We start from the raw sequence: 16,459 nt of genomic DNA, 5'->3' as shown, positions 1-16,459 counted from the left end.
TACAACCCACACAAGTTGCTCAGGTAGTGCAGCTCGTCCAGGATGGAACATCAGTGAGAGCTGTGGCAAGAAGGTTTGCTGTGTCTGTCAGCACAGTGTCCAGAGCATGGAGGAGATACCAGGAGACATAATACACCAGAGAACATGATGGCCTCTCCAGGTGAGATTACAGCATGTTTCAAATACACTTTAAAAAGTTTTTTGTAATTATTAAAAAGACACGTTACTGCAGTACAAAGAGTGACGTAGATTAACTTAACGCCTGCTTGACAGCACTGCCCATCAGCCTCCTCCCGTCCCCGCGGTGTCTCCCTGACGTCACGTGTAGTTTTTAGGTGGCTCGAGCACAGCCGGTCAGTGACGGTGTGTGTTCGTCACAATGAGGAGCGTGAGGACGCTGCTGCAGCTCGCGTTGACGGTGAAACGTACCTGCCGCCTTCACCATCGTTATTATCATGAGCTGCAGCGTTCAGTGGGAATTATCGGAGCACCTTTCTCCAAAGGACAGGTGAGTGCGCGAGGACAGACTGTGTGTGTGTACGTGTATGTGTGTGAACAACTTCTGTTTTTTAATGTGTGCTGCAGCCTAGAGGCGGAGTGGAGGGAGGACCGGACCGGATCAGAGCCGCAGGACTTCTGTCCCGACTGCAGCATCTAGGTGACCGCAAACGGCTTGTTCAGATCGTGGACACTGATTGGCTGAGTTAATTTAACGTCAGATTGATGTTAGAATAAGTGCGACCTCTGATTATAAATATAAAAGTAATACAAGTTAGGCTATATTAGTTTTAGGTCAAGGTTTGATAAGTTTCAAAATGTTTAATTTCAAATGAAGGTTAGATTAACATCAATGAAATATTAGTTCAATGAATGTTAGGGACAGTTTAAAGTTAGATTGAGGTCGGAGCCGGACATTTTGGTCTCCGTCCACCTATATCTTTTCTGACCTGATCCCGACGTGCATCACAGCCTGACTGGATTTTCCACAGGGCACACACAAGAGCCTACGTCAGGAGGAGGAGGAGGACGCGGCCGCCTTCAGTCACTGTACTGTTTGTTAATTATTGGGCTATGGGGGTGTTAATTGTTTCCAGTTACACGTATGATACGTGTTTGTGACAGGGCCGTGATTACTGGGTATAGTTCAATTCAACCCAGATTAAAAAAATGAGATTATTTACTACTGAAATGTTTTATGAATTTATTATATGTATATATTTTTATTTTTATTATCAGTTTAACAAAAGTTATTAGATTTTTATCTAGGTAATAGCGAGATATACTTAATTAATCCCTGAGGTAAATTGTTAATATTTATAAATTAGACTATGAGAGTTATGAAGACCAGAATACAAAGCTTTTATTAATAAATTAATAAAAATCTGTCATAGCTCTCTCCCTCTCCTGACCTGATTGGGCCACATTTACCAGACCAGAACTCTGTTACAGCAACAAGTAAACTCCAGCTCTCTGCCCGTAACATGTCAGTAGCTTGGACTTTGTATTGACCATCTTAAACCTTATTCTCTCACTCTCTCGGCTCTGCTGTCCTGCCTGCAGCAGCGCTGCCCATTTTGACAGTAGGTTAGATACATTTAAATTATGTTAAGTTAAAATAGATTAGAAAGACTTTAACATTTCACTATGAATTTTGGGTTTAGGTGAAGTTATATTATGGTTATAGTAAAATGAGGTTCATGATGAGATATGGTTAGATTAAAGTGACATTAATATTTGGACAAAGTTGGTTACACAAACAGTGTAGGTCAGTGCAGCGCTGTCGGAAACATTAGTGTGTGTGTGTGATCTGACTCATGCTGCATACACTCTGTTTTATTAATGGAACACAGGAGAGGCTGACCTTCATCCTCCAATAACAAACATAAACACACTACAGAAATAGATGTGTGTGTATAGATCAACAAGTCAGTGAATGCATCTCCATTTTATACACTACAGTTCTGCTCTGCTGTCTGCCTTTTGCCTCACAGAGACTCCTTCGTGGTCAGAGGAAATGTGTTTTTGCAAATGCAGGTTCAGATGATGGTACTCAGTAACTGGGATGTTTAATAGGTTGCTTATTCAGTCTGTAGAAAGCTGTTTATTTTGTATTGCAACATAACTGCTGCTTTGCTGCTGACAGAGTGCATGCTGGGAAATTGGGCTACAAACGTTAGATTATGAATATCTAAAAGAAAAAAAATGTTGGCGCTGTGTGTGCAGGCTGTGCAGTGAAGGATTATGGGAACTTGATGTTTGAAGACGTGACTGTTGACGAGCCAGTGGGAACGGTGAAGGGTGTGAGGGCAGTCGGCAGTGCCAACCAGAGGCTGTCAGAGGCGGTGCAGGGTGTGAAGAGGGATGGACACACAGCTGTGATGCTGGGAGGAGACCACAGGTCAAAAAACCTTAGCTTAATGCTAACCGATCCCCTGTAGTTCACCTGGAGACAAAAGCCCTAAGACCTAAACTGTGAAAGAAATGTTTCTGTTTCACATCCTCAGTCTGGCAATCGGCTCTATCCATGGTCACTCTGCAGCAGTCGGGGAGCTGAGTGTTGTGTGGGTTGACGCCCACGCTGACATCAACACCCCACTGACCTCGTACACAGGAAACCTGCATGGGCAGCCCATGTCCTACCTCCTCCATGAGTTGCACTCCAAGGTGAGTGCAACTCATGACATGTTTGTCCATCAAACATTCACAGTGACACTGAATCTTTAACTCTTCTTGTGACATCAGATTCCAGTCTTACCAAACTTCTCATGGATCAAGCCATGTGTGTCGGCCAGAGATCTGGTGTACATTGGTCTAAGAGACGTGGATCCTGCAGAGCAGTAAATCCATCTCAGACCACCATTTTTCTGTGTAGCACATTCTGTAATGTGTCGGTGTAACATACAGACCTCTTATTACAGCTGTTGGCTTCCTCCTCAGTTACATCCTGAAGCTGCTTGGTGTGAAAGCGTTTTCCATGTCAGAGATGGATCGGCTTGGCGTGGCAAGAGTCATGGAGGAAACATGTGAATACCTGTCGGCCAGGTAACCATACATGCACACTGAGTGAGATTTCTGTTAGATTCACTGCTGTTAACCAACAACAACAACTGATGTTTTTTTTACTTATTTTAAGAGGAAGGAAACCAATTCACCTGAGCTACGACATTGATGCCATTGACCCATCTGTTACCCCCGCAACTGGGACACCTGTAGTTGGAGGACTCACTTACAGAGAGGGGGTCTACATCACTGAACACCTCTGTCAGACAGGTAAGACAGCCAACACAGTCAGACCAAAAAATCTAACAGAGACAGACATTGACCATAAAGAGATTCATCATGACCACAGAGAGACTCCGATATAAAATGTTTTACATACTATACTACAATATTTCTACAAACAAAACATGTTAGAAAAACGAAAAACAAATCTGACATACACACATTTTTTTTTAAATTGAAAAATGTAACAAATTTTGACACGCTAAAAAAAGCACATTATAGGTCAAATAGGAAACCTATAATGTGCTTTTCAATAATATTTAATAGTATTTTTACATAAATCTATTGAAAACATGATGTTTGTAATGACGCAAGATGTTTGTACCCCTTTAAGTGACTTGAAAAATTAAAAGAACATTTTGACTAGCTATCTTTGGACCTATAATGTGTTTTTCAATAATATTTAGTAGTATATCAGCATACATGAAGTGATGATTCATAATGACCCAACAAGTGAAAAAGACATAAGGGTACAAATATTTCAAAATCACTTAAGGGGTTAAGTGATTTTGAATCTATGATGTTCTTTGCAATATTTTAGGTTAGTATTAGTATTTTTGCATACTAACCCAATGTTGAGATGACTGAAGCAAGGCGTCTGGACTTGTAGAGTTTTCTCGAAGACGTTTGGCTGCTCATCCAAGCAGCTTCATCAGTTCAAACTGTTTGGTGTGGGAACATGTTTTTTTTTGTGGTGGAGGACCTCAGTGGGTGGGTCTGGGCGAAACTCACAAAACAATAGCTCTAATTACCTCATACTTACCTGTGTTGGCCTGGCTGACTGGGTCTGGTCTGACTATAAATTCAACTAAATTCAATTTTATTTATATAGCGCATTTTACACTCAGAATTGTCTCAAAGCGCTTCACAGAGACTCAGAGTCTGAACCCCCTTAAGAGCAACAGTGGCAAGGAAAAACTTCCTTTTAACAGGAAGAAACCTTGAACAGGACCCGGCTCATAAGGGAGAACCTTCCTGCTGACAGTCAGCCGTAACCCTCAACTCTAACCCTATATAGCACTATAGCAGCATAGCTATGATAAACGTAAAGATTTTATCGGCCCTATGATACCTGTTATACCCTTGGCTGAGTCCATATCAACAAGTGACTGTATCTATACCCAGCATGCCCAAAACACATAAGGGTCTCCCCTTTATGTGCTTTAATGCATTAAAAAAGTTTTTAAGAGCTGGGAAGCTTCATTGTTTTGAACCTATTTTGCTGTAGTATTTTTGTATATTGACCCAGCATGCCCAAAACTACGGAGCCCCTCTGATGACATGGTCAAAAAATAAATAAATTGTGGCCACAAATTAGTATTGTTATTGACGGGGCGCATGAGAGCGGGCTGCCCAGCCAGGGAGCACCTTTCCTTTCAGTTCAAGGAGGGGTATTATAATGTTCTTAGTCAAATTTTTGCAAACATTTATTGAAAAAAGTGATGGTTCATAGACATAAGGGTACCCCCCTTAACTGACCATAAAGAGACTAAAAACGACAGCAGAGAAACTTATAATGGCCACAGAAAGATTCAAAACAACTATAGGTTTTAAAGTGGCCTTAAAGAGACTCCAAACAACCACAAAAATTATCAGAATGAGCACAAATAGATTCAAAACTAAACCCTTACTTGCTTCGTAGGTCTTCTCTCAGCTGTGGACCTGGTGGAGGTGAATCCTTTGAGGGGTCAAACAGAAGAAGACATCCAATCTACAGTAAGAACAGCTGTGGACCTGTTGCTCAGTTGTTTTGGACGTCTCCGTGAAGGAAACCACTCGTTGGACTACTCCCTGCCGGTGCCTTAATGGACCTCTACAATTACTTCAGTAGACACCTAATTGTGTTGCTTATCAACAGGAACTAATTAGACTGTTATTTAAAAACTCTCAGGTCATCTAAGTGCCGAGAAAAAGCCGTCTGAAACCAAAGAACACATCTAAACAGTCAGTGACATCTTGCTGTGAACAGTGTGTGCTATAACAATCTTATTTTACTAACTACTTAATTAAATGTATTTTTTTTTGTACAACAATCATTGTGTGGCATAAAATATTTTAAGTGTGAATAAAATGTATTTAAAGTCTCATTAAGTAAAATGAATATGTAAAGGTGAATTAAAAAACACACCCATGGCTATAAAATGAGCATTCTGTTCGGGGTTTGAAATGTCGACAGATGTCTCGAAGCTGTATTCTTCTTGCAGCAATATTTACTCTGATCCAAAAAATAAAGTGCACAGAACACCATCCATTACATTCCTTTTACATTGACAGTGTTAATGCTGCCCGTGAATTCAGTCTTCACTGACCCTTTGTGTAAAGTAACAGAATGTGTAGCCTCAAATGATGAGTCTTAAACAGTACATCAAGTTGCTACCTCACATTTTTTTTGAGTTTCCTTATTTTTGTACATGTGAGTATTAGCATCACTCTGAAGATAGGCTTCCAAATTTACCAACAGAGTTAAAAAAATCTTAACAATGTAGAACTTAAAGACAAACCAGCCAGTTTGAGAATACCATAGAAAAGACTGTAGAAGTGAAAATGGATATTTTTTGTTTAAGGCCTCAGGATCCACCTCCATTTTTTACTATGTGGAAGTAACACAGATGATGGATTCAATTCAACGACAAAGATTCACTAATAATCAGTTTTTACACACCTCCTAAAGAGTTTACAACAGTGCATATATTAGAGTTAAATAGGACAAACAAGTATTGATACAGTAGGGAGAAGAGATAATGTGGGTGGGTACATAGTGTTCCCTCTCTAAATGTCAGCATTTATCTGTTGTTGTCCCTGCAGTGAGTGAATGACCTCAAGGCTGAAAGAGCATTGAGCGCACTCACATATTCTGCATTGGTGGATAAAGGGGGTGTAGGTGACAGTAGGTGGGCCAGTCACATAGACAGAGAGAAATAAAGTGTGGTAATCTTGCCAAACTTAAGTGTTTTCATAATAAAAGCCTTAGGTCACTTCTGGATTATAATTTTGTCTATATAAAATTAATTTGCCTGCATAAAAAATCTTTTTCTGTAAATGGCATGTGAGGGTCTACAAACTCTTATTCTTAAAGTGCGAGAGGAGTGTAGCATGGCTAAAACACAGTCTTTAAAAGGAGAATAAGAACACTTTGTTTCTCTTGAATTTTCTGCTTATCAATTCATGAAAACAGTTTGGCTGCAGTAAAATCCAGCTTCGAGTATTTGGCCTTTGTGCCAAATGAGCGGGAAAAAAACCCAAACAAGAACAATGTTAACATTCACAAGGATTACCGTAAGTATAACAGAAGGCACTGGCTTTGTAACATGCAAACAATCCTCAGATCAGTCAGTTTATATACGCCACTAGATTGGGTGAAAGCTGCAGTCTTGAGTGTTTTTTTTTTTACCTCAGACGGTGCACACTTCAGAGTTCAGTGTGCACAAAACATGAGGCTCTAACGCCTGAAAATCAGCATCACAAACCGGATTCTGATCAGTGGTGGATGTGATATATCTCACACAGACCATTTCTCTTACACACACGCACACACACACACTCAGTAGAGATAAAAATACATGTGTCAGATCACATGTGCAGCCATACTCAGCAGCATGCAGGGAGGTTGAGGAAGTAGAGGAAGAGGGTATCTGAGATGAAGGAGGATAGTTCCTCGTCAGTCCGTCTCCTGAAGGCCACAGCGCCTCCGGAACTCCTGTCCTCGTTCATGGATCCATTTATTAGATACTGCAGAAAAGAAACAGATTTGTTGATAGATCTGCTCTAAGATTCTGTTTTGATCCAACGATGGACATACAGTTTATTTAATCAATTAAAACTGCAATGAATCTTAATTAAGGCTGAAACTCCAACCTCTGAGTGTACTGCTTAAATACATTGAAACAATTAAAAATTATCTCTCAAAATGTGTGATGAACTCACCCCACTTATTCCCAACAAGCACAGGACAGGCAGCGTGCCGGGTCCGATAGTCTCCCTCTCCACTGGGATACAGATTGTACCAGAACACTGCCGTCCCCTGGAGGCACACAGTCACATTACACGTCACTGTATGACTGAGACATCAGGTCGATTTTCGAGCTTTGTGCTTGAAATAAGGCAACCGGGTGCATTTGTGGTGCTTTGCAGCCACTGTTGATCACTGGTGTTGATCACCTGGGGAAAGTATGGCCCGGGGCCCGTCTAGCCCACAACCGACCATCCACCCAAAAATTAACAGGCAGCAAAAGTCAACTGTTGAGCATGGCATTACTGGTAACGTCTTCCCAACCCTCCAAGTCTCTTCCCCGCTGCAGTACTGCAGTAATCCCATCTACTCTTTGGAGAAACACAGTTGTGCTGTCTACACTTTAAAAATGCTGCGCGACTATGCTGAAATGTATGGTAAAGCATGCTCTTAAAAAGGATAGGGAGAGGAGAGGACAGAGGAGTAAGCAGTAAATGACAGCAAATGACAATGATAAAAATGTAACAAGAGTATATTTATGAATTTCAATTCAGTTTATTTGAAGATGGATACCTGTGCCAGTGGTCTCCAATTTATATTATTTATGAAAAAAACATGGCCCTTTGCTTTTCTTATGGAAGTCTTATGACCCTCGCAAAGTGTGTGTGAGTGCACTGGGTAGGGTGGGACGATGGGTTAACTTTGGAAAGCAATTTGTGTTACAAATGTTATTGTATAAAAAGTGCTATATAAATAAAGGTTGATTGAGTGAGTGATTGACTGTACCTTTTTGGGTAGGACAGCAGCTCCGATGTCAGTAAAGACTGTGGCGCCCCCTGCCTGTACATCACTCATCTGCAGCAGGAAGGAGGAGAGGGTGAGTAACGAGACCAGAAGGACACGATTAAAACGAGCGACATCACTCACATAAAAGAGCCATGTGGCGATCCTGTTCCCAGTCCCCAGCTCTTCAAACGCATCAGGTTCATCTTTCTACAACAGCGTACAGAAGGAAACAGACACGTCAGTGGTTTTCCGTCTGTAGTTCCCACCACCATCACATCATCATCTTTAAATAATTTCATTTACCCGTCCAAAGTCGAAATGAGGTTCATACTGGCCTCCAACTCCATAATTAGCCACCTGCATTAAATACAACATAAAGAAATTATAATAAACTTCTTTCTGCAGGGGTCCCTGACGTTGGTTTACATTTTTATGTCTTAATAAAAACTAAAGGACAAAGAGATTTCACCTGCAGGTCCTCGGCAGTGGTGACATCCAAGCCAGTGATGTCCTCAATCCTCTGGTTAAGCTTGTCCACCACTGGATGTTCAAATGCTCCAAGCCAGGCACTGAGAGGACAGAGCAGGACACCAACTGACACCAGTTTTAGTTAGAAACAAGCATACTGAAGGCTACTGAGAGGAGGGGGACAGCAGATGGACTCAAAGGGGAGGAGGCTGAAGAAAGGAAGGGCCTGAGACTAAATTTAAATTTGAAATGGTTCTTCTATGGAGACAAATTATTATCAATCATTTGATGACCTATGTAAAAAAATGTTACTACAGTGCCATACATTCCCAACATCTGCCAATGATAGTTCTCTGTTTATCTATGTTTAAGTACAATCCTGTACAGCAGGTGTCAACAACAGTTCTCCAAGGACCAGAATTTCTCTCGGCAGACACTATGAAGGCCAGATGCTCTTGTAAAATAAATAAAAATAATATGTTGTAATATTATTATTTATTATATTAATGTATTAATTATCGTAAAACCTTTTTCTGCAAAAAAATAAACATTTTATTAGACACAGCAGGAGCATGACAAACTGCAACCTTTCCTGAACACTGTAACGACCATTTCCATTTCACAAAGTAATTTGTCTGCGATAGCTGTGGACATGGAGTTACCAGTATGTGTGCGCTGCAACAGGATGAGAGCAGACAGCCAGCTACATACAATCAATAATGCAGCTTTAAACCAGACCCGCCATATCCAGGCTACTGATCATATCTCACCTTCACATTAGTGTCAATAACTTGCCTGATGTTCAATTTTCGCAATAACACAGTCTCTGAATGTTTTACATTCATGCTGTAAATTCAGATAACATGCACCGGTATGTTGTGAACTGCTCAACTAAATGCTTAAACGTTGTTACTTTGCTATGTGAAATTAAATTTTTAAATAACAGCATGCACATCATTTATTGTTTGAAATAATGTCTGGAACTGTTGGCCCTCGGACACTTTCGCATTATTAAATCAGGCCCTCGCAGAAGGCTGAACATCCCTGGTGTATACACATGGCAAAATGTTGGGACAGTATGAGGAAAGAGACAACGCCTAGGCAAGGTAATGGACAGAACCAGGTTGTTATGACCATAGACTGCATATAAAGATGGACAATGTGAAGTCAAGGGGGAAAATGGCTAGACCATAAAATGAATGTAAGCATCCAGACAGCATTAAAAGTGATTTCCCTCTGTGTTCAGGACTTGTTGCTATTCTATTGCAGGGGTGGGACAGTGGAACGAACCATGTGACCCAGATACAGGATCACTGGCTATTAGTACAAAGGAGATGCAGCAGATTCCCCCTATATGCAAACAAAATCAACCACAGTTTAATTTCAAATCTAACAGTTAAAACAGAGGGTTGTGCCATCTTTCAATTCAATCAATTTATTTACTTTAAACCCAGGGGATGGGGACAGTCTTTTTAAACACATTTATTTTTAACTGCTAGGCTGCTTTGCCTTTCTCACCATATTGCAACACAACCACGACACAACTAACAAACAAACAAAGCAATGTTTCCCCTTATTATATATTAGGGGGGCAGCCCGCCAACTTATGTTATTTATCTTACATGCACTGTGACATTTGGTTTCTGTCTCTACATGGTGGCGTTTATAAAATTCACCGCTGCTGTATGTGCATAGTGGCCCTAAAGAGCATACACACATGCATGCGCGCGTGCAAACACACACTAAGAAGCGTGCGTCAGCTGTGCTGTGGCAGCACACATCACTGTTGTGTTTTGGCTTCATTTTCCTTTATATACAGTCTATGGTTATGACACAGAGCAGAGGATCAAACTGACAAAGCTGCAGCAGTGCTGTGACACCACCATCCAGCTCTTACCTCTTGGAGACTCTGTAATGGGCCGTGGTCAGTTTGCCTGTCTGAGGGTCATGCACCGTGGCACGTCTGAGCTAGCTTGCCAATTATATTATATTACAGAGAGAGAGCGAGAGAGAGAGAGAGAGAGAGAGAGAGAGAGAGAAGGAAGACAGAGAGAGGTAGGTCACTAGCTGAGACAGAAACAGTGCAGTGTTGAAGGCAGCAGGAGCTCAGATGCTGAATCAGCTCGGAGAATTCAAAACTGTGAATAATTTTCTACACAAAGATAGAATAACTCAGTGTTGGGATGGGTAAATGAAGATTCGTGCAATCACTGTAGTATCGAATGAATGTTGGTCAGTTGATTTAAAGGTGATGCTAGCCAAGCTGTCCGATTCACCTGGTGCCTCCATGAAAAAGCTGATTAGTCAAACAAGACTTGTCTCCCTTTCTTCCCTCCACAGCAGAAAAATGGCTTTATTCTTGGGTAGAGAAGATTGAAGCAAGGCGTCTGGACTTGTAGAGTTTTCTTGAAGACGTTTCGCTGCTCATCCAAGCAGCTTCATCAGTTCTAACTGTTTGGTGGGGAAACATGGTTTATATGTGGTTACAGACCTATGTGGGTGGGTCTGGGAAAAAACTTAAAAAACTTAAAACAATAGCACTAAATGTTTCCATACTTACTTGTGATATGATGATACTGTAAGTATGGAAACATTTAGTGCTATTGTTTTTAAGTTTTTTAAGTTTTTTCCCAGACCCACCCACATAGGTCTGTAACCACATATAAACCATGTTTCCCCACCAAACAGTTAGAACTGATGAAGCTGCTTGGATGAGCAGAGAAACGTCTTCTAGAAAACTCTACAAGTCCAGATGCCTTGCTTCAATCTTCTCTACGTATGATGACCTGGATGACTGAGAATCTTCATCAACAGGCTTTATTCTTGGCAAGAGCTGAGGCAAAACCAGGTTCCCATATGTTATTAATGAGGCCTCAATCTAATTCAGCTAAATACAGTGACGTATTTAACAATAGGTAAGTTAACTAAAAATGGGCTGTATATTTGTACACTTTACAGTTCTGTAGTTTTTTTTTCTTGCCAGGACATCAGCCGAAAAAGAGAGGGAAGGGGAGGAAGGCAGAGGGGGCAGACCCGCCTGAAGTCTGCCCACAGATGCCCTTCCTGCTCAGGCGAATCTTACCTCTTGCTGATGCGGTAGTGGGCCGTCTCCAGCACACCAGTTAAGGGGTTAGAGATGGTGGCTCGATGCAGCTGTGGAGCCAATCGGCCGACAGTTACAGGCAGACACCCTGACAGACGGCCTGCTGAGATTATCTGAGGAGACTTCCTGCACCTGAACCACCCCTTCCACAAGTCATATTTAGGCCTAGGCGAGTTTTTGCTGCTATGATCAACATGCAACTATAGTACTTTGTAAGGTAACACTGCAAATGGACTCACCACATGGTGTATATTTATAAATTCATAAAAATGATAAATAAACTATTGCAGCAGTACATGAGCTGAGCTGATGCTGTGACTCACCCTGGGTTTGGCCAGCTCTTTGACTTTCTCCATCTCTTTGTCTGACAAGATGTTGTGATAGCGGACGATATGGGGCTGGTCCCACTCATCTTCCTGTCTCACTGGACCAATCACGTACCTTGGGTGGTGGTTGTTGTCATAGTAACGACAGAAGAGACGGCTCTGTCTGTGAGGAGTCTGACAGGAGCACAGAAAGCAGAGAGTAAGATGATGTTGATTTTGTCTTAATGTTTTAGTTTGTTCTCATCTTCCCCACCATCCTGATGCCTTCACCCCGACACAGCTGCTCATAACCCTTCCTCTCTGGCAAGTAGTCATCAGGTCGCCCCCGGGTCTCCCTCCTCTGTCTGTCCTGCTCTTCCTCCCCCCTCTCCTCCACCTTGATCTGTTTGGCCAGCTGGTATTCAAAATATTTCAGGTTCCCATTGGCTCGCTGGTGTGCCGGGTCTAACCAGACAGAACCAGTCACAGAACCAGACAATAACATCACTGTTTTGGGCATATTCATATTGCTGTGTGTATGATGGTACTGACTAAGCTTCAGCAGCCTTCTGGTGAAGTCCAGCGCTCTCTGCAGCTTCCCCTGCTGGTAGACAGAGTAGCTCAGATAGTCCAGGATGGTGACAGTGTCCACGATGCTGGATGTCTCTCCCTTGTCCAGCTGCTTCAAGGCCTGAGTCATCCACAGCTCTGTGTGGTAGTAGTCCGCCTCTGAGTACGCCACCTTCCCGAGGTCAAAGCAGTCATCCACTGTCAGGGTGCTCCGGAGGGAGGTGTCTGAGGATGCGCCTGAGCAGACGAGAGGGGGACAAAAGCTATGGCGACAGCTGAAGGAGGAAAGCACCATCACCTCGGTGCCTGTTCTGCAGGACAACTGGGACATGTTTAATTGTTCTTGGTGCTTTGTCAAACGCCTAAAATAATTTTTGGCACTAAGTTGGTTGAAGCTACTGGGCTACTGTAATATACTGCTAATCAAAAACTTAGGAGAAAAAGTTACTAGTCTAATTTTTCTAATTTTACCATTTCTTCTTTTTTTTTTACAACCTGGTAAAATTTACAAAAAACTTGTAATTGTTCCTTGGTCCTAAGATTTCATATCAAGTGTATATATGTGTACATGCTTCCATTAGTAGGAGATAGGAGGTAGTTTTAAATGTAATAGGTACTCCTAAACGACCCTGAACAGCTGTGGGGGTCATAATAATTTGCAGCTTATGATTTCACTAACCTGGCAGGTCTCCAGTGGAGATGGTGTTGGTGTCCAGCTGGTAGGTGTCCTGAAGTCTCATCAGAGCTTTGGCAGCTCCAGTCTGGTCGTCATCATTAGGGAAGTATTGCTTTTGGATGGTGAGGTTGGAGATAAACACTAAAAAAAGCAAAACAGACCATCACACAACCATACACTCTGTTTCTGCATGGTTTCAGTTTATGGAAATATGTATAATTTCCATTTTCCATCCATTGCCTGATTTTTATGCTGCTGTGTGTGTGTGTACCATCAGACATGTCTGTGAGCACCAGGTTCTCCAGCTCCCCCCACTCTGTGTTGAGCCTCTTAATTAATTTGAAGGCGTTCACCGGGTGTCCCAGGAAACCTTCAGGGTCTTCAATGGCAGCATTGGAGAGGATGTTCAGTTTGTCTGCCCATCTGGAAGCACATACACACAGAATGGTGTTTTAATGTTTCCTTTGTGATAGTGACCTGTTACCTGTACATCATCACACTACGAAAAGCTTCTGAGTACAGAACCTGCAGCCACACCTCAAAAACAGCAATACAGGAGGAAGAAGGTCTGATAGTGTTTCAGGAAAAATATTTACTCTGGTAAAACAGAGTGTTCCTGTTCATAACAAATAATCAGGAAACTGAAACTCCCAGAATGAATCCTGAGAACTGTTTCTAGCTTTAAAGAATGATGAAGCATGTCTTACTTTTTGACCTGCTCCAGTTTGTCCTCCTCTGCTCTGATGTAGCTCTTCAGACAGGTGATCAGGTCCTTCTCCAGGAACAGCAGGTCTGTCATCTGACCTGAGAAAAAAAAACAAAGTTCACCATCACCACCAACACAACAAAGACAAAGACAGAGGGCCGCAGAGAAGTCAGAGTTGTGAGAGCAAAGAGTGGACTGACTCACCAATGGATGTGAAGAAGTCATTATGAGCCAAAGAGGAAGCGAAAAGTAGAATGTGGATCAACAATCGCTGACAGACCGCCATTCTGCCTGCAGAGACCAAGACAGAAATAGACAATGTTAGGCCATAACGTGTCTATCACGAGAATAATGGGCCCCAGTACAGGGGGAATACTTTTCTGTGATTACAGAACTCAGCAATGAAAACCGACCAGAAAGAGAGACATGAGAGAGTTTGATGCAATTTTCTCTGCGGTTAATCAACTTTTCTGATCCTCACGTGTCTGTATACAGGAAGGGAGCAGGTTCACCTGTCCTGCTCTCACCTGTACAGCAATGTCTTAACTAATGCCTCCACCTCACAAACTTTACACAACAAAACACAAAAAAGAATATTACAGATAAACCGAGCCTTGATGATCACAAATCATCGTTTCCGGTATACATTTTCCATTTTGTTGAAACACGAAGCAGAATCAAACATGGCGGAGTTTGCTTTTACCTTGTTTAACCAGATATGAAGGAAAAACAGCAGAACGGGTTCGAAACTGAAGCCCAAATATAAACAGACTTCTTCCTCGGCTGCTGCTGCACACTGACGCTAAAAACAACCCTCCTTCTGTTCTTCTTCTCCGCTTCGCATTTAAATGGCAGCGTATTCCGCCATCTATCGGTCTGGAAATCACATTTAGCGATAAAAAAAAGAAATGTAAAGAATTGTTAGACAGCCGGATAAGCGGTTGAAAATGGATGGATGGATGGGTGGTTCATTTTTCACTATAAGCAGCAACTTTAAATAATAATTTTAAAAGTAACTAATTAAAACTTCTTATTTCTCCTGAATGACCCTCTTTTCTGATGTGTGACTTCTGTCCACAAACGTTTTCCACGGTCACTCCCGGGGCGCTGTTTCACTCAAAAGATTATGTTGACAAACCAGAGGTCTGCTGGGAAAATATTTTTAGCACAGATGAGACCAGAAGAGAATTATTTGTCTTAAAAAATGACATTTCAGTCCAGTATATGACTCTATTCCATCTGATAAACATGGTGATGGTATTATCATGGTTTGGATCTGTTTTGCTGCATCTGAGCCAGAACGACTTTGGCTGCATTAATGGAACAATGAAACCTCAATTACACCAGTGAATTTAAAACGTCAAAATGACAATGACAAAAACTGTCAGAGTCTGTCTCTGAAATCAGACAAAGTGTGTCATGCAGCAAAACAACAACCACACAAGTTTTACAAAAAACAAATTCAAACACCCGCCTCACCTAAAAAGCCGTCTGCATTATGGGCCCACCCAAACACTCCTATATAGGGTTTGTCTTGATAATTGCCTCTCATTTCCACCTGTTGTCTGTTCCATTTGCACAACAGCAGCTGAAATTGATTCACAAAAAGTGTTGCTGCCTAACTGGACAGGTTAATTTCGCAGAAGTGTGACTGACTAGTTACATTGTGTTGTTGAAGTGTTCCCTTTATTTTTTTGAGCAGTGTATATTATTATTGTTCTACGCTGTTACTACATAAAGACAAATTAAACATCATGTTACAAACTACATTTGTCATCTGGTTGTGTTATTGTTACACCACAAGAGCCTTGTGTTTGTTTTTTAGATGACAAATGCAGCTGTTTTATTTTGACTTTCATTCTTCTGACTGCATAGGTTAGAATGACTGTAAAATCTATCAAAATCTATCTAATATATTCCAATATATAATTCTACTTAAACAGTATAGTGTCTTTTAAAATGGAATTTGCCTCTTGGTGCTAATGTATAACTGAAAATGTAAACTGTATGCTTCGCATAGAGTGACCTTACAAAATGAAATTAATACCTTAACATTTTATTTTATTGTTTTATGCATTGTCCTTATGCTGTGCCCTTTTAATGGCACGTCAGTATTTACACTAATGCCATGCTTTGCTGAACAAGCCAAGCACATTAAATGTTCTTTGTAATTTGAAGGACTGTTGTGTTTTGATGGTTGTCATAGTTTTGGAAGATTCTAGAATGTCACTGGTCATCAGTGGCTGTGACACACTATCAGACTGATGACATCACTCACATCAAAGAGCAATGGGGGTGATGTCATACTGCATGACATTATAATGATGTCATAAATGCCTGTTACAATTCACAAGAGTTTGGTTGCTGGGCAACCAAACTAATTAAATGGGCAGATGTCCAGATTCGACTGCATATAGGAGAATACCATTGACAGCTTAAGTTGGAAACTACAAGAGAATCCATGAGTATGCCTGACGAGCAACTTGGACACAGAAAATGTCAAGGTACTGTTTGAAAGACATCATCGGAAAGGGAACCTTCGGCACCGTGGCCAGTGGTTACAGACTTCCTGGAAAGAGAATAGTAGCAGTAAAATGTATTAGGAAAAAATTTC

At 41.4% G+C, this 16,459-nt stretch overlaps 2 protein-coding genes across 4 annotated transcripts; one reads left to right on the top strand and one right to left on the bottom strand.

The window, feature by feature from the left end:
- The first annotated feature begins 325 nt into the window (after nt 1-325).
- arg1 (arginase 1) lies at nt 326-5,424 on the top strand. Its single transcript, XM_028432202.1, has 8 exons — nt 326-508; nt 586-658; nt 2,224-2,398; nt 2,505-2,664; nt 2,743-2,837; nt 2,938-3,042; nt 3,134-3,270; nt 4,925-5,424. The coding sequence occupies exons 1-8, from the start codon at nt 380-382 to the stop codon at nt 5,086-5,088; spliced, it is 1,038 nt and encodes a 345-aa protein (XP_028288003.1). The 5' UTR covers nt 326-379; the 3' UTR covers nt 5,089-5,424.
- A 50-nt stretch (nt 5,425-5,474) lies between these two features.
- LOC114452704 (prolyl 4-hydroxylase subunit alpha-1-like) lies at nt 5,475-14,675 on the bottom strand. Of its 3 annotated transcripts, XM_028432201.1 has the most exons (16): nt 14,549-14,675; nt 14,050-14,136; nt 13,847-13,943; nt 13,411-13,562; nt 13,143-13,280; nt 12,446-12,700; nt 12,168-12,358; nt 11,912-12,088; nt 11,568-11,638; nt 10,383-10,448; nt 8,487-8,586; nt 8,321-8,374; nt 8,159-8,224; nt 8,018-8,086; nt 7,207-7,303; nt 5,475-7,011 (listed from the first exon to the last, which is right to left on the bottom strand). In XM_028432201.1, exons 2-16 carry the CDS (start codon nt 14,129-14,131, stop codon nt 6,941-6,943), a joined length of 1,686 nt encoding a protein of 561 aa, XP_028288002.1. In that variant the 5' UTR covers nt 14,132-14,136; nt 14,549-14,675; the 3' UTR covers nt 5,475-6,940. The 3 variants fall into 3 exon arrangements, with proteins under 3 accessions (XP_028288002.1, XP_028288000.1, XP_028288001.1); XM_028432199.1 differs by lacking the exon at nt 10,383-10,448; XM_028432200.1 differs by lacking the exon at nt 11,568-11,638 and having other exon boundaries at nt 10,383-10,453.
- Between the last annotated feature and the right edge of the window lie 1,784 nt (nt 14,676-16,459).

Source organism: Parambassis ranga, chromosome 19 (genome assembly GCF_900634625.1).
Source record: "Parambassis ranga chromosome 19, fParRan2.1, whole genome shotgun sequence".
NCBI classification, from domain to species: domain Eukaryota; kingdom Metazoa; phylum Chordata; class Actinopteri; family Ambassidae; genus Parambassis; species Parambassis ranga.
This window is presented reverse-complemented; position numbering and strand designations above follow the sequence as displayed.